The sequence below is a fragment of the Sander vitreus genome, chromosome 5 (assembly GCF_031162955.1).
Source record: "Sander vitreus isolate 19-12246 chromosome 5, sanVit1, whole genome shotgun sequence".
Lineage (NCBI taxonomy): Eukaryota > Metazoa > Chordata > Actinopteri > Perciformes > Percidae > Sander > Sander vitreus.
The window spans coordinates 30,394,485-30,415,587 of NC_135859.1; the positions used below are offsets into that span (position 1 = coordinate 30,394,485).

The 21,103-nt window shown below is 39.5% G+C and overlaps 1 protein-coding gene across 1 annotated transcript in view; it reads right to left on the reverse strand.

Moving 5' to 3' along the window:
* Nucleotides 1-21,103, reverse strand: part of cfap299 (cilia and flagella associated protein 299) — a 78,066-nt gene that overhangs the window by 2,116 nt on the left and 54,847 nt on the right. Inside the window, exons 4-5 of the mRNA XM_078249817.1 lie at nucleotides 12,743-12,885; nucleotides 433-562 (exon numbers count right to left, since the gene is read on the reverse strand). Coding sequence (XP_078105943.1) covers nucleotides 433-562; nucleotides 12,743-12,885 — 273 coding nt within the window. The remainder of the gene's footprint in view (nucleotides 1-432; nucleotides 563-12,742; nucleotides 12,886-21,103) is intronic.

Genomic DNA, 21,103 nt, shown 5'->3' on the forward strand with positions numbered 1-21,103 from the left:
TTCTCTCTCTGAGTCTCTCCAACTGATTCCTTTATTGTGTTGTCATCCTCTGAAAATTACTGTGTATGATATATCTGAGGTTAATTAAAGACTCACTAAGAACTAGGAATTGGCAGAAAGGTGAAAATTGCATTTTTGCCAGCAATACCCCAGGCCATATTAGACAAACAGGATGATGTGGGTACGTGGCAAGTTAGTCACCTGAGCCACAAGGACAACAACATGTGTTTTCAAAGAAGTCCCTGCTGCAGCAAAAGGCTTTGAAAAGGTTTTTTTTTAGCCCTGTAGCCGTTTTGCTTTCCTGGGACATTTTTACTGCTGTGGAACAGGTGAACTGATCTAATTAGCAGTGCCATTTGTCTCCCTGGGGCTTAAAAACAAAGCAGGACGACGACAACGACAACAACAACAACAACAACAACAACAACCTACCAAGGGGTCCACATTCAGGATCTTTTTGTCCCTCTTGTTCTTAAAGAGAAGGCCGTTGGGGTCGTCATAAATCACCTCAAAGTTAGGGCTTGAGTTGGACGTGGACACCTGAGTCTTCCAGTTGTAGTAGCTATAGAGAAAAGGCAACAGTAATTGTTAGATGATTAAGGTGAAGACATTTTTTAAGCTTAAAGGTGCTTTCAAACTGTGAGGGGTTACTCAATGCAGTGGTACAGCCTTTTGCATTTTGTTTTTTTAAACTACTGGAAGCTACCAAGTTTTGTAAGGTTTTTGGGTGGCACTGGCTGAGCATGCCAGGCCATTTCGTTTTGTTTTTGTGGGCGTACACACACATATTGCTTAAGAGAAACACATTTGAAACACATGGATTTAGATGAAAGGATGCAACCCATAGTACTCAGGCAGGGTGGGGGAGTATTGCGACATGGTTATATTATTTTGGTTGTAAAATAAAAATAGTTGAAAACAGGTCAGCTTTAGATGAGATGCTATGTGAACCACAGGAAAACTAATCTGTAGTGCAGCTTACATTGCATTCTGTCTATCATCTTGCCTTCTGTTGCGATGCACGTAGCGTCTTCAGTGCACCTTGGGTTCTACTGTCTAAATGGCCTCACATAGGGTATGCAGTATGAATGTAGAATGGATGAAAAAGACAATAACCCTACATATAGATATTACCAGTCGAACACAAAGTCAAACTGCTCAACTCTGTCTATGAATTTCACTCTAAAATTCCAAGAGTTTAGTTTTAGGTTGGGCTGTGATTGGCTGGTTGCATCACTGCAACATAACACAGACTGAAAAGGTGGTTCTATTTGCCAGATTCAAGCAGCAACGCAAGTCAAAGTAGTTGAGCTTCGAAAGACAAGCATGCATTTTTGGATTTCAAATGGGAGTCAGCTGAGTCTGATGGTTGACACTTGTTCTGCAATGTTTCAGCTCACAGTGGATAGAAATGTTTCGAATGTGATCTCTCTTCTCAAGATGAAGAAAAACGTGGTAATAACCGGTCACATTTTTGTTTTGCATGACTTTGCAAGATTTTAAGAAAAGACTGATGCTCAGTGGTAGTGGTGTGTGCTACATGACCATTTGGCATTGTGCTTTTTCTGAACATTTTCCTTTATAGGCTCACACAGCAGGAGGCTTTAAAACAACACATGAGGACCATATTGAGGTCATAACTTATGTTTAAAAGAGGAAAGATAACTTTACGGATTACAGAGCATTACACAGCCATAGTTATCGTATCAATATTCAACAGCAGGTTATAAAAGAACTTTGCTTCGCAGGAAAGAGAGAGTGCAGAGTCAAGTATCTTTTGTTAGAGTGGTCGAAGGTAAAAGTCTGTTTCCAATTTGATTGTGAGGGCTCTGTGTTGGAGTTTGCCAAGCCAGGCATTAAAGTAAAGCTGTGGCTAATAAGCAATTGAAACCAAAGAAAGGGACGAAATCCAAAATAAATGACCGATTAATTTACAGCATCCGATGGGATCATGCTCTGCTTTAGGTTTGGGTCTGTTATTTTTGATACAGCAGAGCAATAGTGTGCAACTTTGTGACAGAGTCAAAGGGACAAAATGTATTGGACCTTCAGGTTACAGTAATACATTTAGCCTGTGCATCAATTTAAGGATGTGATTTATTAACATTTGACATATTAAACAATTAGGTAGTGTTTATCCCTTTCAAGTCATTTATCAACTAAAACTTTTTGAAACAGTTTGATGGAGGCAACATGTTTGTTGAAGAAAAGAAAAACATCCATTGCAGCTTGACATTTTCTAGCCATAAAATTGGCAGATATCTTCTCCTTGTTGATGTGAAATAAGAGGTTGGTTGGAAGTTGAAACACCTCATTAAGGTAGTGTTGAATACTGCATTGTTCCCATGTTAAGTTTGGATTCTGCACAACCTTTCATCTGAGAGGAGCCAGGCATGGAAACTTTGGTTTAACTTTGTTAAAAAATGCAAAAATACATTTTAAATGAGGCCAGATTGAGCTTTAGTTCCCCATCTGTTTTAATTAATCAGATTAATTTGAGACATCTTTGTATTGTCCAAATTGTTATTGCTATTGCTGTATTGTTCTGGAATGGGTTTTTGCTTCTGTGAAACACTATACCGTGTTTTGAAAATTGTTATACAAAGATTTATTATTATATTTAAGAAATGTTCTTAGAAAAAAGGGAAAACCATCAAAAGCCAACAAAAGCCTAAATAATGCAACTGCGGTAACAGGTTTGAATTTTGTTATACCAAGTAATGAGGCATAAATAACCCTTGATTCTTATAGAGCTGTGCTCTCCAGGCAGTGGTGACCATTTTCATTGGTACTCATCATTAGCTGTTCACATAATAGTAACACAACTCTACGTCACACTCTTAAGCGCTGATGGTTGCTCTAGTGGGCCTCAAACAGCAGTTTGTGGTCCAAGAGCAAAGTTGGACCTCAGGGAGGAGGCTCAGTGTAAATCTGGGAAGAGCAACGTTATGTTGGGGGGCTGAGTGGGCTGAAGCTGCAGCAGCAAGTTGTAAATATTGGACCATAACATAATGGAGAGGTGCCAGCATGCTGCAGGTTATATTTCCCTTGCTGATGCTTTACTGGAGCCAATACATGATGAACAGCATGTATATTAATTAAATTATTATATTAATGACCCAGGCTATGTAAAATACATCTCAAAATGTTTACATTTACGTTGTGAGACCTCTGCGATCTTTGAAATATTTTGGTTGTTTGGCTGGTGTCAAGATGTTTTCTGCAGGATCTGTTTCAGAGGTAATCTCGAGTGGCATATAAAACTAGTTTGCAAATACTCATTTGCATTTGAGCCATAAAGATATTTTCTGACTTCTGATTTTCTGACTGAAGCAAACATATAGTACAAGCAATATAAAATGTATCCATGTGGCCTTTCCAAAACCCAGAGACCCCCATGCAATTTTGGGAAATGTAAATACATATTTCTGCAATATGGTCTGTTTTTGGAATAGCTATGAAAAGGGACAGCTATTCCAGTCAATACCGAGAGCGACTGTCTTTACTACTGTTATCCTGGCATTATGGTTTTCATGGTTGTCATACTTGTCTCGATTGATTTTGACTGGGGACTTGATTTGGACTTGTCTCGATGGACTTTAACTTGAAACTTGACTTGGATTTGTCTCAAAATGACTGACTTAAAGGGATACTTCACCGATTAGCATTAAGCTTTGTATCAGTGGAAACCCGGTAGTATTTTCAAATGACCGTGCTTCCCTCCCTCATGTCCCCCTGATACGAGAGAGAGCTGTATTGTGGGTCTCGAAAAAAACCTCTGATGACGCAAAAATCGTCGTTTTGCGTCATCGGAGGCATTTTTGCCCAGAGGCTATGGACTACAGCCAGCTAGTTCCGCATGTTTTCAACCCGCCCATAGGGGGTGGGACTGTCACTACCCGATGCGAGTCGAGTGTCAGCCATCTTGAAGCTAAGCTAACAGGCTCTCTCTTTTCAACAGCAACCTTGCAATTATGTGCATTCAAACTACCGCGCATGTGTACCACTGGGATACATTGGTACAGATCGGAGAATATGCAGGAAACTTTATTACAGACGGAATACTCGACACACTACGCAAGCTTCGCCTGCTACGGGACCAGCACCTCAGCCTGCGGTGTTGCTCGATGCCGCTAGCTGGGGAAAGGGACATCGAAAGCGGTGTGCGAGAAAGCGGAAACGCGGAACGAGGGCAGGAGTTCGAGCTAGGTGGAAAGCTAACGCTAGCTGGCCACCTGTCCCATCCATCCTGCTTACAAATGTCCGCTCATTAGACAACAAATTGGACTACATCCAACTTCAACGAAACTCCCAACGCGAGATCAGAGACTGCTGGGTTTTTGTTGTTGTGGAAACATGGCTGAACAACACTGTACTGGACTCCGTTATCCAGCTACCTGGCCTGCTAGCCTTCTGAGCAGATAGAGATGCTGCTCTGTCGCTGGGTAAGACTCGTGGAGGTGGGCTGTGTTAACCTGGACTAGTGCAGAAATGCGGTACTTGTTTTCAACTACTGCTCACCGCTGTTGGAGTTTGTGACTGTTAAATGCCAACCATTCTACGCTAATTCACGGCTGTGTTTATACTCAGTGTTTACATCCCACCAAGCGCTAATGCTACCAATGCGTTAGCTGAACTTTACGGAGCTATCAGTGAGCTCCAAAGCGCACATCCAGATGGACTATTTATTGTTGCTGGTGATTTCAACAACGCAAATCTCAAGAAAGTTCTTATATTCTACCTTCACCTCACGGTGAACCTAACTTATAACAATCAGTGCTCTGTTACAAGTCTACTTATGTCCTGTCTTTCGTTGTCTGTCCTGTCCCTTGTCTGTCTTAAATGCACTATTTTAAGTAGTAATTGCACTTTATGTATATATAATGTGTGTGCACTAAATGTAGCCTGTTTCGTATGTTGTTTTTTATAAAATGTTGTTTTTATATATTTTAAATGAGTAACACCAGTTGAGCCACGGTGAAACGTTGTTTCGTTTCACTATATACAGTGTATATGGTTGAAATGACAATAAAACCCACTTGACTTGACTGCCCTCTGTGACAGGTAGGTGTGGCTTGGGAGTGGCCTCGTAGGGAAGCGAAGCAAGTGCATTCTGGGAGTTGTTGTCTTTCATCCACATGAGCCAAAAAACACATTTTCTGGTCTAGAAGGCACCAATTTAAAAAAAAAAAAAATCATATTACTACTACATAAATGACCCAATTTAAATACATATTCATCTTTCCAGCGGTGAAATATCCCTTTAAGGTCTCAAATTACTGGATACCTTCTCTAAAACAATTGAGAATTGATTTTGAACTTGACACTAAATTAGAACACTCAAATGACTTGAGACTTGACTTGAACTTGTTTCGACTAACTTTGATTTGAGACTTGATTTAGTATTGCCTGATTGACTGAGACTTGGACTGGTCTCAATGGACTTTAACTTGGGACTTGACCTGGACTTGTTTCAAATGACTGAAGACTTGTCTTGATGGACTCTAACTTGGGAATTGACTTGGACTTTTTTCAAAAGGACTTGAGACTTGACTAAGACTTGCCTCGAATTACTTGAAACTTGCAGTGGACTATTCTCGACTGACCTCAACTTGAGACTTGACTTAGAATTGTCTTGATTTACTTTGACTTAAGACTTTCCTTGGACTTGAGACTTGACTTGTTTGGTAGAAAAACACATAAACTGTGTATGATTTTATAAACAGTTTGTGATTTTATGTTTCATATTGCCCACTTCTAGTAGGCTCTACTATATTTTGATACTACTATTGGATGCAATACATATCAGAACATGTGACACTATACAATCTCATATCTCAGATATCTGTCAACCATCTCCTGCCAGCTTTCTGAGTAGTATTCCTCTGCAGTAACACACATGCAATGGATGCTTCTGAACAGTGCAAACTGTGGGTAACATACACTGATGCATAAAATTATAAGGTATGATAGGACGAGATGTCTGGCTTTTTTTTTTTTTTCAAGTTGCCAACAGCGCTGAGTAAAGCAGGTTCAGAATAGACTGCTGCAATGCCCCAATTATAAAATACAAATTGAGGTTTTTCCCTTAAAACTCAGGAAAATTATATTGTCTGAGAATTGCATTCAGACAGATGCATACTGCTTCTTTTTGTAAATTAGATCTGACAGCGTTTCAGTGACTATTTTTACCGAAATGCCATACAACAATTAACATATTTTTGGTCGACCACTTTTATTCCATGGTGAACCGCTTACTTTTGCAAGAGAAATGGGACAGATGTGAGATATTTTAACACTGAACATGAAAAAGACTGACGAAAGTGTGAAAAAAGTTTTGAAGCAATGCCGAGAATTTCGTTCATACGTTACTTGGATGTGTTTATTGGACCCACCTCCCTCACTGTCCCATATGAACTGTCACCAGGGCAACTAACTGCATGGTCGGTGCACATTTGGTCACAAAGAAAGCTCCAGCAGCTGGATGGCACCACACCCAGACACATGGACCAGTAAAAGTGTGAGAACCTGGATTTGGTGGAAACAATGACGGTGCTCTCAGCACCGGTTCCTGGTTCCCTATGCATTTACCATGGCTGTTTGACACGTGCAATGTGCCTTTTCACTTTCCATAGTTACCGTGCTTAGCTCTATTGTTATCTCCAGGCGGTCATTTTCCAGGGCAATGTCAACAGTCTCATTATAGGGCTCAGAGGAGCTGGACTCTGTGTGCTGGATGATATATATCATAAAAGCGCAAATACCTTGCATGTGTATTCGTTCAGCTGTTTTTCTCTGTAGTGGCTGAAGAATACAAGTCCAGTAACTGTTTCTGAAGTTAATGTTTCCAGTGTAAATCACAAAAGGCCTCTTCAGTGTTAAGAGTCAAAGTGTAACGAGTTGAATTTACGGTTAAGCCTTCTGGGTGCCATGGGGTGTATTTCAATGACATATCACAGATGAGCCATGTCCAGTTGACAACCCCATAAACAAACCCACTGTATCTAACCAGCCACCTACACACACCTTTTTTTAATCCTTATTTTTGGTTCAATCTGGGAATTTGTTAATATTTAATTTAATATAATAGTTAAGTGCATCTGTCTTAATGGGGTGTGAAAATTGGGTGCTTTTGAGTTCATGTTGTTCCTATTTTTATGTTGTTGCCCCAAACACGACTGAGATGAACACATTACCGGAAGCATTTTTCTAAGCTGTCAATCTCACAAAAAGCTGAAACAATTAGTCAATTTCTAATCAATTAATCATTTACTGCTTTAATCCAACAAAAATACCAAACATTCTTTGGCTTCATAAATGCTACTTGCTACTTGTTTATTTCAAATCATTGTAAACTGAAGACCTCTGGTCAGACAAAAGAAGACATCTGAAGTTGTCACCTTGGCCTCTAGGAACTTGTGATGGACATTTGCGCACTATGCTTTAGACTTTTTATAGACTAATTGAGCATTTGAAAAAAAAATTAAATAATAATAACAAATACCCTGTTAATAAACAGGGTATTTGTTTTATGAAAATGGGTACAAACCAAAAATTACAACAATTATACATAATATAGACCCTCACCCTACTAACAAAAGTTGATAGTTATAATGCATATATATTAAGGCCAATTCAGGTTAGGGTTTTAATTTCTATGTTAACAATCCAAAAATATACACATGAGCTGCTTATTTTGAGCAAATTACACCATATGCTCATATCATATTTTAAAATGTTTCAGTTTGCCATCAGGGCCTCCATCAGATCTATACATGCACACACAAACACACACTGGCCAGAGCCAATACATAATGTTGTGACACAACTGGGTGTTATCCCATATTCCATTTGACTGGAGCTCCAAGAGGCTAATAGCACCTTGACTAAAGAAGGTTAGTCAACTCAAAACCTCTAAACAGTATCAGCACGTAGAACAAACAGCCCAACTGGATTTAACCCCGAGGATCCAGCCAATGAAGTATGTGTGCCATGTGTGAAGATCACGACACAGAATGTTCTGGCTTACCAGCAAATATTTATCAAGCTGGCAGACTCTACTACGATACAATATCCCACCACCCCCATTAAAGCTCTGACACAATGCTTTAGGCCGTGCCGCTAAATCACCTTCTGAGCTGGAACAGTTTCACTTTTGTATTAAAAGTTAATAAAATAGGACAGCAGTGCAAATATTTTCACAGCGGAAAATGAAGCCAGACACACAGGTGCATTGCAGAGGCTGAGCATGGAGGCAATATAGTTTTGGCTTCGGAGAAGGCATGCGCTGTGTTTAGACCGAGCAGATCCTTCAAGTTCAATCTTTCAGTTTGTCACCAAATGCACGCAGGGTAGAGCGAGTGTGCAGGAAAGATATATGATCCAGCATTTTTAAAAGTTCTTTGAATTAGAACTATTCCATGAATAATACATGTAAGGTATTGCTGACATCAGAACACCTATGTATTTGAATGATGTAGTTACTGTAAGAGGGTAGATTAAAAAAAAAAAAAGAAATGTGGTGAACTCAATGACAGTCATACTTTCACGCAAAACACACTGTAACAATTTAAAGAGGAAAATAATCAAATACAACTACCATATATATGTCAGATGTTGCCCTTAAAAGTCTACTAAACACAGGGACTGAAGAGGGAGAGAGATAAAGAGAGGAAGGAGGGGAACAGCCAGAGTGCATAAACAGATGGTCACTTTGCTGGGGAACATTAAATAGACATCAGAGATGCTGTAGGCACATCTGGAGTGGCAGGAAGCTGGGTGCACAGAGCTGCAGATCTGTGGGATAATTAGATGAGGGTCAGGACTCTGTGTGTGTGTGTGTGTGTGTGTGTGTGTGTGTGTGTGTGTGTGTGTGTGCGTGCGTGCGTGCGTGCGTGCGTGCGCACGCCTACGTTGGAAGAGTAAAAAGTGATGGAGACAAAAATGAAATGAAGATATAGCCTTTAAACAAGTGATATTGTTTTGGCTTTTTTACCCTACATGTGCAGTATCAGTGTCAGATTTTGGTTTAAAGTATTTCAAGGCTTCACTCTTGCCCTGAAGTTACAGGAACAAAAACTGACCAGTTTCACATGTGTATCTGAAAGTTATTGTCTCTCAGAGGCACACTCAGAGGTTACTTATTTGTATAGTCATTCATATGTTTGTAATGTTTTTTTCAAATTCGTATAAAGTATTATCACTTAATATCAGTATTTACAAAAGTTTGTCAAGGAAACTGCAGTTTTATTATTATTACCAATATTGCTTCTATTGTTATGTGGTTTTGTGTTATTAACTGCTTCTTAGATGTAAACTTTCTACAGATGCAACAAGGGAAATGCTGTGCTTGATTTACTTTAACCAGGTTTCCCAGGAGGTCAGAGGCTTACAAATGCCTTTACAAATGACATTTATATGTCCCACTCACCCAGTGTGCCTGCTAAAATAAATCAAGCCCTGTGTTCAACTGATTTTTGCTCAGTGCTGCTCCTACAGAGTAGATTAAAATGCAAAGATCCTGGAGGTGAATGAAAACTGAAAATATTTAAAAATGTAAAAGTGAGTCCAACTGTGTCAGACTCAACCTAACATCTCTATGAGCCATTACGTTTTAGTTTTCTTATACAGCAGATGACCAAACAGTGGTCCATTAATGACAACAGTCAAAATTAACAACCTCAAAAAAGCCAGCTGTAGTTCCTATTTTTGCAACTAAACACCAAGACCATATCAAAATGCTTACTAAATCCGCGTTTTAATGTGGTCCTGCTTCCATAATTGTTGGAGCTGAAGGTTGTAGTAGGAAATAATGAAGGGAAGATGTTTAAAAAGTTGAAACATCACCTGCACATAACCCTCTGCTGTTACAAAATGTGAAAAAAGTATTAAATAATGTCAATAGAAAAAAGCTTGATGCGTTTAGTTTTTAGCATCCAGTTCATGTGTTGTCTCATTATTTTGCAAAGGGCTATCACACCAATTACAGAAAGTTGGAAAGTAAATACTCGTCATCCACACCATACTGCTGGAGCAGAGATGTGCTTTACATTTTACATAATTGATATTTTCCTCCAACCAATTCATTTTTCTTCTTCCTGTCCTTTAAATTCACATACTTTGCTCCAGGGAGGTACTCTGCTACTGCTATTTTATTTCTCTCCTCGAGACATTGCAGACTGTGTACGTGAACCTATCCACCCTTCCTTGCTGGAGGTGGGAGGTGGAGGCCAGAGCTGGCGCTGGTGTCGCTGCTCTGTGTGCTTTGTGGCTGTGGAGGAGGAGGAGGGACAGGATTCAGAGTCCTGCGGTGGGAGGTTTAGTGCACTGAGTGGGCAGCAGCTCCAGCATCTGCTCCCTCTTAGCGGCAACCACACTGGGTGTTATTGTTCCCGACAGAGATGAAAAAAGGGGTGGGGGGTGACATAGGAGGGGAGAGAAGGGGAGATGTAGCAAAGCATGGAACGCGAGGTAAGATAAGTTGAAAATAAAGACAAAGAGATGTGTAAATTTGATGTTTAGTTGGTGAAAAAGAGACACAGAGAGGGAGTGTGAAGTCAGATGTCAGATGGAGGGAGGGCAGGGAGACCCGTGTAGGGGGGGCGCCTCATAAAACCATCATTAGGGAGTAGGGTGTACCTCCAGGCATGCTCGCCCAGTGACTCACACCTACAGCTTGTTAGGACTTCCACTCGGCAGAAAGGAGGCCGAGTTCAAGGCCACGATCGGGATTGTGTGTCAGAACACATGGTGAGAAATGGATAAATAAAACAACAAAACTTCGCATGTGTCACACTTTGGTTTTAAAGAAAGGGAAAACCACTTCCAAAAACAAAACACAGACTGTCATTCTTGTTGTCCTTCAACTGCTGTAGAAAAACACTTTTCTCTGTGATATTATTTCATTATTGACATGCAAATTGTGCTTATGAAAGTAAAGAACACTGTTATATCCTTAATTAATAGTAAAAATACAATATGGATGTTTTTAGGGCAGCTATGCAACACACATCTTGTAACAATGAAAATACTGTTGTTGAATCACAGTATGCTTGGTTTTGTGATATTTAAAATTCGGACCAACTAGTGTTTTTTGGTAAAATCTCAAGAAAATGTCTGTTTGTTTTACTACCTCAGTCTTACTTTTCTAATTTTGCCCTGAAAGTTAAAAATGATTGTGAAAACTCGCTACTGAAATACTCAATATGGCTGTCAGAGCTTCTAGTGAGCTACTGTACCTTCTGGTTCAGCTGTGAACCAAAGTTCAAGTCCTACACAACAAAAATGATGGTCAAATCTAAGAAAATAAGGTCCAGATCACGGACAAAGGACTATTTTACCTTTATAATCTGTCCACATTAGGTCATTAGAGACAATGTTCTGCCTAGTGTCAATGAGGTTATACAGGGTGCCTGCCATTTGGCTGAACTCTGAAAATAACCATGTAATACTCTCATTACCCCCTTGTCTAGTCGTGTTTGTCCTCATGGGATTTTTCGCACCTATCTGAAATGTTGGTAATATGTTACTATGCACGAGCATGTGGAATGTGGGAATGGTTTTGGCTCCGGTAATATGCTGACAGCTCTATATGTACACAGCTCTCCTGATAGACAACGAATTACAAAGATGTTACCTGCCCCACTGAGGGACACAGACTAGATTTTAGCTTACACCTGTAAGGTCAGCAGTTTGCCTGTGGCTTGGCCTGGAATTGTGCGATTGGCACTGATGCATGTAGTTGCTCAACATACAGTATATTATATGCCAGGTTAAAAGCACCTGAAAACTTGGGTTTTAAACTTAAAGCAGCCATGTGTAGAATCTTAATGGGATTTTTATTCCAACAGTACAAGTGTCTTTTTAGACACTGTACATTCTCTTATTCTGGTGGCTTTAAGCTGCTCTAATCAATAATATTTTACATTATCAATGGACTTCTAATTAGGTATAAATTGCTTCATCAGAATTAATTAACACTGGCGTTTCAGGCAAACCACCCAACAACTGTCATTCTAACATGGAAACACCCGACTAGTGCAGCTGCAGCTAATCATATTTTGATTATCGATTAATCTACGTACGACTTTCTCGATCATTCCCAGCACAATTTCCTCGAGACCTAGGTCACATTTTAAAAGTGCTCGTTTTGTTATACCAAGAACCAAAAAACCCAAAGATATTGAATTTAAAATGACATAGAACATTAGCCCAAATCAGCAAAAAGAGCTTGGACACAACTTCAGTTCAGTAATCACTAATGTGAAATTGCAAGCATGGCACATGATAGTGTGTTCGAATAGGACCCCTACATCAAAAGTTGATGAATTACATTTTCAGACCCTCTCAACCAAATCAATCAATTAGCTGATCTATTTATCTCTCAATGTATCTAATCCCAATGGCCATAAAATCTATTACACACAGGCAATCTGTCAAATTTACTGACTCTAATTCATGTCTGTCTTGTCCAGACAGGTTCAGCACTTTGGCAGCTCTACTCAGCTTTACTTTGGAAGTGTATATTCATTCCCCATTCATGCTGAGGCCACGAGGGCTGATGCTGTACATATTAACTATACTGGCCCTTTGCATAGCTCCTTCCATGCCTTGGTCTCTCACGTCAACCAGAGTCTTTAATCCTGGATAATAAGATTTCCTTACTCTTCAAATCTTGTCAAATCCCACTCGAGTCAAGGCCTCCCAAACCAACGTGGACATGTTGCAATGGAAGGCGACTTACCATAAATCCGAGCGCCCTGGCATGAGCCTCTTCTTTCCGCTGAAATATGGTTCAAAATCTTGGGTCTTGAGTCTGTGGGCGTAGTCTATATAGCCAGATACTTCCTGTCCAAGAGTATTATGATCCCTTATGAAAATGACCGACTGTAAAAAGAGAAAAAGAAGAAAACCCTCTGTGTAAATAATCATGGCCATCAAGCCCCTCCTGAGTAAAAGCCAGGAAGGCCAATGTCACTTGTTAAAAGTGGACTGATACGGGGGATCTGTTACAAATCCTCCCACTTTGAAATACAAAGACTCATGTTATACGGTTTAAATCAGAAATGACTCCAACTAATGTCGTCCTGCGATGGCCCAAGCTCACCGAGGTGGGCTGTCTACAGAATATACTGCTCAGATAAGTGCGTGGGACTCGAGCTGAATCCTTCGACTTACAGTAACTAGAGTCTCTCGTTCCGTTCCAGTACACCTACAGTCCGGGCGAGAATGTAGCTTGAAATGACAAGAAATGTGGAGTCCTGAGTCAAAATTTAATATTGTAAGTTGTGTGAAAAGTAAAAAATGTCTTTAAAAAAGGCTATTAAAGGTGTGGCCCATGTCAATAAAATTGACTTGTTTTGACTAGAGTCAGTCTGAAATGTTTTTAGACTAATCAATCCCCATGGTTCAGGCTGTAACAATAGCAAACTCATTTTCCACTTGAAAAACAAAACCACACAATGAAAAACCAGTGCTTTGATGTTAAGGTTTTCAGACCAGCCCTGGAATGGACCCAAATCCAAAACCATAGATGCATAAATAAATGTTTTTATTTAAAAAGAAAATATGTTCCAAAAACGATCAGCAGACAGTCTGCCTGGTCTGAAGGAAACCTGATAATTAGACCCAATCCAAAATGTGGCCAACCTCAACAGACCCAAACAGATGTATTACAGTCGCTCATGTTATTTAAGGTATTTATGACATTGTATTTGATACTATTGTTGATATTTACATATTATTGTATTTTTATTGCTAATCATCTGTCAATATTAATACTTTTCTGTAATTCCTTGGAAATACAGGTTTCTGATCTGTTATTCCAATAAACCTTATTTGAATTTGAACACCATCACTGGCAGCAGCATGATGCTCCACAAATTACACTTGACAGTTTACACTCCAATGATTATGATGTACCATATTATTAGACCTGAGAGCGAGTCAGCTTGGGTATTAGACTACTGACACATGGACCCAAGACCCACGGTAATATCTTGTTAAATGCTACAAATGTTTTTAAATTTTATTGGCAAAAATGCTCAGAATAAAAGAAAAGAGTGTTTGAAAAGAGCTACTGGGGAGCACCTGTGGCTTAGGGGTTAAGACCTAAAAAAAATAACTACTGGATGTCAGGGCAACATAGGTTAGCTCTCTATATTCCAAGCACTGCTTTTGATCAGAATTCTATGAGTAAGAAGAAAAAAAGGCTTTGATTCTCCAACGCAAACAAAACACATACATCTAAAGACAGTTTCCCGCCTGCTTATCAGAGACCAGGTCTTTGAAGTGAGTCCATCCCAGACATAACCTGGGAGAAAAAAAAAGATGACAAATGGTTTTTGTCACCGGATTCAGACAAAGCAAATGGAAGGCAAGTAGTCCAAATCCTCCCTCAGGTGACATCAGAACATGAAATGATCTTTTCATGTTGATTTGATGGTTTAGATAACACATGATGACAATAGATGGGAAGAACTCCAAACAGAGGACACACTCAGGTGTCAAGAGGTTGTTTTGTCTGCCTTCACAAAGATAAAAAGAAGCTTTTCTTTCTTTCTTGAGAAAAGGAGGACTCTTTTTTTTGTCTCTGACTTGTCTTGTTTACTCTGAGCATGAATGAGTCCCACTTGTAGGCCTACAGTAACACAGTAAGAGGATCCAAGCCGAATACCTCAGCTAGCGATATCACATATGTATAGGCCTAACTGTCAAGGCACGGGCCATCTGTGGATCCCTTTACTAAAAAGGCGTGAGATAACTAGCGCTCCAGAGCTCAGAAGAAAAGAGGGTTCCTTTCTCTCTGTCTCTCAAACGTTTAAAACAGATGCTATCAGGTTCACAGCTGGCTGGAAGCCTGGGCCAGATACCCTATCTACTGGCTTCTGTCCTCCTGTAGCCAGCCTTGAAAAGACATCATCAGGTGGACCCAGCAAAGGCAAAGGAGGCAAGTAACATTTGGGTAGTGGCGCTAAAAATAAATATAGCTAAATTAATCTATAGAGAACACGTAAATTAATAAGGTCAGTTTGCTAAATGAGTCTGTACAACAACAACAACAACAACAACAACAACAACAACAACAACAACAACAACATCTTACTTTGATACAGTCTGTGGTCCTGGGCTGTTTTCAGATTTTATAACTGGTTCTATTCCAAATGTAAGCCAATTAAATAAAAATAAAACAATGATGGCTTCAATGGCTTTATATAGAGCAGGCTCCTGCTAGCAGTTTTCATGCTTCTCTACACAAAGTGCAGCATCTAAACTTATAGGTTCTCTGCTGCCCGCATTTGCTGAATAATATGATTATTCTTGTATTGTTCTTGTATTCTTTTATATGTAGCTGCTGTGAACCACAAGTAAGAAAAAATCTAAAATCTGCTCACATTTATGAATTGAAAATTATTAATTTAATTATGATTATAAGAAATCGTTGTGAAAGACAAACTGCAAAGATCACCTGCAGTGTATGTATAGTACATAACATACATTAACATGTACATGTTAAGGATAATCTTTAAAGTCCGATGGGGTATTTCCTAATTTTGATCAGTAAATGGTCTTGAAATTCAATTGCAAAGGTTTTTTTTTATGTAACAGACAAGTATGTTTGTTTTTGGCTAATCCAGCAAATTAAATGCCGGAATAATCACTTTCATCACACTGATGCAAAATCTAATGTTTCCACAAAGCAGTAAAAATGTATAGTGTCATGTTATCATCCTATTGCCCAACCCTAGTAAAATGTTATCTTAAATGATAACCAAATGATCACCGAACACAAATGTCAGACTCAAGTTGCATTAAACTGGAATTTTGCATCAACCATGCTGTAAACACATTTTTGCTCAATGTTTCTTCTGTTTCCGGAAGAATATTTTGAGCTGTGTTTGCCAGAAAACACATAGGAGCTTAAAATCAGGGTGATAAAACCTTGTACCTTAAACCTAAATAAAAACACAAGATTAGGTTTTGTTTTACTAACTTGCTTTTGACAGGTAAACCAAAATTCCTTTTAACTCTCAGGGAACTGGGGGAGAGAGTCAGACTCGCTTCTTTGCTGCAAACAACCGATGTTGGAGGGAGCCTGGGGACCTCCACCTTACACCATGGAAAACAAGTGGAGGCCTTACGTCACCTGCCAGCAATTACCAAGAACAGGTGCTGTGACCTCACAGGGCAGTGAGTGAGAGGCCCCACTTTATGGCAAACATCAGTCTGGTTGGTGCCTGAGAAGCTGAGCGCTGCACAGGTCACAGGTAGAGAATCTGGCTCTTTGTGATACTCAATATTCAGTTTGCTCCTCTTTGAAACTCTTTTTTTTTAAGTGCACACAGTTGAAATGTCAGCTGGCTGAAAGGAAAACACCAGTGACCTTAAGATGAAGGTTACATAAACCGGTAAAGAACCGTAGACCAGGGGTTTCCCTTTATATCAATGATCCATGCGGTAAATAAACACAACAAAGCATCTCAAATCCGTGTGGGTACCCCACCCCTCAAAAAATCCACTGTGAACATGTTTGTGTGACAACCAAACAGTGAAACTTGCACAGTGGTGACAATCGTAATTATTGTGGCCTGTGAAAACTGTGGAGGGATACCCAGCCTCTTGACAATAAGTAAAACCCACACAGATGTGAATTACGCCACTAACCTTTAACTAATCTTTCAAAGCCCCACGGCTGAAAGAAAGGGATTTACAAATTCAAGTCAAACAGAAGCTGACAGCAGGCTGACACGTACTGTGCCCCTCCTTTGTGCTTTGACAATGTCCTACAGGTGTGGACACAATGGCTGGACCACCTGACATCCTGTGGCATGAGGAGGGTATGTCTGAATGTGTGTGTGACTGTAGGTGTCTGTTTGTATGACAAAGAAAGAATGCGAAATGGCTAAAGAGAGCTAACTAGAGCTAACTTCCATCAGAGCTGGGTATTGAACCTCAATACTGTTTTTGGTAACAACTGAAAAGTGTCCTTAGCACCAAGTAAATGTCAAGTATCAAAAGCTGGAATCAAATGGTCTGGTAAGATTTGTACTTGTATTCTTTAATGCAAAAGTTACTAATTCAAATTTTAGAATACTTTAAGCTGTACAGCTGGTCGAGGTTAGACAATACTTAACATGCGAGAACTCTGGGGTCTTTTGTCTAAACATCGACACCACCAACCTGTCTGCTGGCCGCCATGGCCCCCTCCTCCCCCACCATTCTCAAGCCCACCTCTGCCCACACCAACCCCCCCAGTCCCTGGGAACAATCCTGCAGTGTCAGGGAGCTGTGCAGGTGTCTTGCGGTGTCAGCTGCCATACTGTTTATTATTGGTGGTCTGTGCTTTAGGAGGAATCCCGGGCCATCACTAACAACTGTGTAAATTTGTTGGGGTAAGGAAAACATGGCCTGTACTGCAGGAATGTTTTTAGGTGGGAGTCCTTTTTCTGGAAGGCTTTACTCTTGTCCTCTTTCTGGATATACCTTGTGGAGTGTGTGTGTGTGTGTGTGTGTGTGTGTGTGTGTGTGTGTGTGTGTGTGTGTGTGTGTGTGTGTGTGTGTGTGTTTGTTTGTTTGTTCAGATCCCCATTAGCTACTGTAAAAACATCAGTGGCTACACTTCCTGGGATAAACATGATGCATTTACAATACTTCATTGAAAAAAAACTATATAACTATTTTATTGTTTCATTACTACTTTCCACTAGAGCTGTCAATCTTCCTCTATAATACCATTCAGATTTTTCTTTTTTTCTTTTTAATATTTGTATAGTTAATGTTCAAATGCAGCCTGTTATTAATATGTACTATACTACTCATGCTTATGCATCGTCAATGCCACTATAAGCATGTGGTTGTTGTTACATGTTCTGTCCGCTAAAGGGACTTCCAACATTAGCCTGGCTATGAAGGGGATCTTCGTCATGGTGCACTGCATTTCTGGCACGCCGCTCTGTTTACATTTTCCACAGCAAACACACAGCGACAAACCCGAATCAAGAGAGAACCATGGAGAGAACTCTGTAATGAAACATTATCTAACGTGCATTGAAGCGGCTCTGTTGTAAAGGCTAACGGTGCTCGTTTAATCAATGTAACTAACGTTGTACAGCTAACTGTGTTTCCGCATGGATGATTACTACTAGTGCACAACGGGCTGATGCTGGACACAAGACTGACGGTGCAGATAACAAAATGAAGGAAGAGAGCGGAATTAGAGAGGGGCTAAGAGGAGAGACAAGGCAAGAGAAAACGACAGAAAGTTTGGGATCATTTTAAGCTGCAAAAAAACAAAAACTCTGTACAGTGTGTCTATTGTAAAAACAAACTGTCGGTTTGTAGCCTAACTGTTTATTTAGGCTAAAAAAATGTACTTTTGCCAACAGAATAAGTGGGCTTGGTGGCCCATGCAGCCAGTGCTTAAAAATATTAGAATCTATCCCTGTTACTGTATGCAATTTAGGCAATAAAAATGTTGCTCTGTATTTCTTATACGATTACTCGATTAATCGATGAAATAATCGGTAGAATACTTGATTACTAAAATAATCGATAGCTGCAGCCTTGTCAACTACATTCAAAACACACATAGACCAGGGTATCTACCAATGAGAAAACACAGAGCAGTATTTAAAAAGTTGGCTGTTCAATTTAGACAAAATACGTCCGTCAATATGGCTATGACAAATTTAACATTCCTTTCCATCTAACTGTAACTTCCCTCACAACTGAAAGGTTTTATTTATCATTGCTTTAAAACATCTATGAAATGATTGCACCTTAAGAGGTGTTGGTAGGTTCACCACATCCTCCCTCCTGCTTTCTCTCCAGAGCGGTATCTGCCACAGAAACAAGAGTGGTATCGATCTTTTCTTCTCACTTTCGCAAAGAGAATGAATAAGAGTGTTTCCCAAAATACTGAACTATTCTTTTGAATATTGTGGGACTGTATATAGACTAATCTCATGGTCAAACAGTACATTTGGCAAACTTTTAAAAGTATCCAAATGTTCTGCAAGTCAGGACTGCTTTGTGGCCCTGCTGGATTTACAGGATGTCTACATCAGTTTATAAAGTTCCTTGATTTATCAGGTATTTACTTTCTTAAGATCAGCCAAAAACAGACATTTCCACCTGGTTATTTTATCTATAAACAGTTAATAAACAATTTCACAATATTTACTATATATCACAATATGCATTATTGATATTGTGATGCATAATCACATATACTGTCATAGCAGATTTTTGCAGACAAAACAGCATAGTAACTATAACCCGACTGATACTGGAGTTTGGAGGTCAATATTGATATGCAAGTGTTAAAAATGTTCAATAATAATATATACCAATATTGTTTTACATACAAACTGTAAATTCAACTTGTCAGTTATCTCTGGTGGACAACCTATGTAATGAAGACACCCTTTCTACATTATCTAAAACATATCTTTGATTCTGTATGGCCCAGTATATTTATCAGTCTATTTCCAAGAGCAACAGCACTAATACATCCAGCACTTCCAAAAAGCTTATTTTACATTGCTGATTAATGCACTGTTGAAAAGGGCCACAATACATATACCTATTTTACACACTGTCTCTTTGTAAAATGTGTTGGAGTGTGCCTTTTTGATACAAGAGCAGGGTTGTGAGTTGTTTGCACAGTGCTGTGAGTCACCATAATCTGTTTAAGCAACCTTTAACATACCCTCTCATCACAACCCTCCACATGGGCCGCTGATAGACTGCAGCCACCCTTCCCAGACCTCCACACTCTCTCCTGGCAAACGCTGCTGCTTTTCCATCCACTAAAAAGTCTACATCCAAGTTTAATTTTAAAATAAGTCTATATCTACGAAAATAAATAAAGACTAGGGCTCTAATTGTTTTCATCCTGGAGAGACATGAACACATTTCAGCTTTACCCCACAGATTCAGTGGTCACAATGACTTTAAATATTTGAGTGTTTACAATGCAAACACAGTATTTTAAACCTTGTCATTTCTGTCACCGTCTATGATCCCACTGTGCCATCATGTTACTCAGATACCTCACCATTGTGTCGAAGAAAAGACAATTTCTAAAGCTTTTGGTTGTAAGTGCCACAACATGCCTTATTGTGTGCATGCAATAAGGATGGAAATAATCAAAAGACATTTCTTTTCCTTTCGTTTATAATTACAGGGTGTGTCACTAGACAGATGTCTTGGCACCAGATACAAAAATGCACAAGTCAACTGTTCAAAAGGACTTCTTGCCCTACATGGTGGTTTAATTTTATATCTGTATTCTCTTAAAGCCTTGCACAAAGGCTGGTGAGGCCACACAAAACAGTGCAAAGAAACCCTTTTTTTCCCTATGCAATGTATTATTGCACTCTTTTTGTTTAAAGCTATAGTGTGTAGTTTCTGTCACTCTCCTGAGGAATTCTAAGTAATGACAACACCACTGTTGTTGCATGCACATGACACAAGCCTTCCGTAAATGCGCACGTGCCCCTCCCGCCTCCTCTAGGCAGTTGCTAGTAGCCAAGGAGGACACGGAGGATTAAAAAAACATGATGGACTCTTCAGAAGAGGTAATCATCTTCACTTGAGTTTCTGCTCGTGAAAGTCACCAGATGACACCAGTTTCTGAACATATGAGAAATACAGAGAGTTTTGTGGTGCTGATAGTCTTAATTAACTTTGTAGCAACTCATTTGGCAATGGCTTGAATGTAACGGACGTTCATTAATATCAAAAAGTTACGCACTAAAGCTTTAATGATTTTTCTTTTGTAAGCTCAACTCTGGTCATTCCTTATCAAATAGTTAAACTCATTCTATTTAACTCTGTTAATGATCAACTACAATAAATGAATGTAGTGTCAAAATGTCCATCGGCATTATGTTTTTCCCTTCTCCCTTGAGAACTGGGTTGTAACTGTATAAGTCTGTGTGGTTTTGCACAAAATGAAGGGTGTGTTAGTGCATGTACAATGTAAGAGTTTTTTTTGTTCATTTGTTATTTTATATCCTTGAGGACCACAAGAATTTGTGAAATTCTGGGAAGTTAAAGTATGAATATGACAGAATGCCAAATAGTGCTTGGAGGATACGTG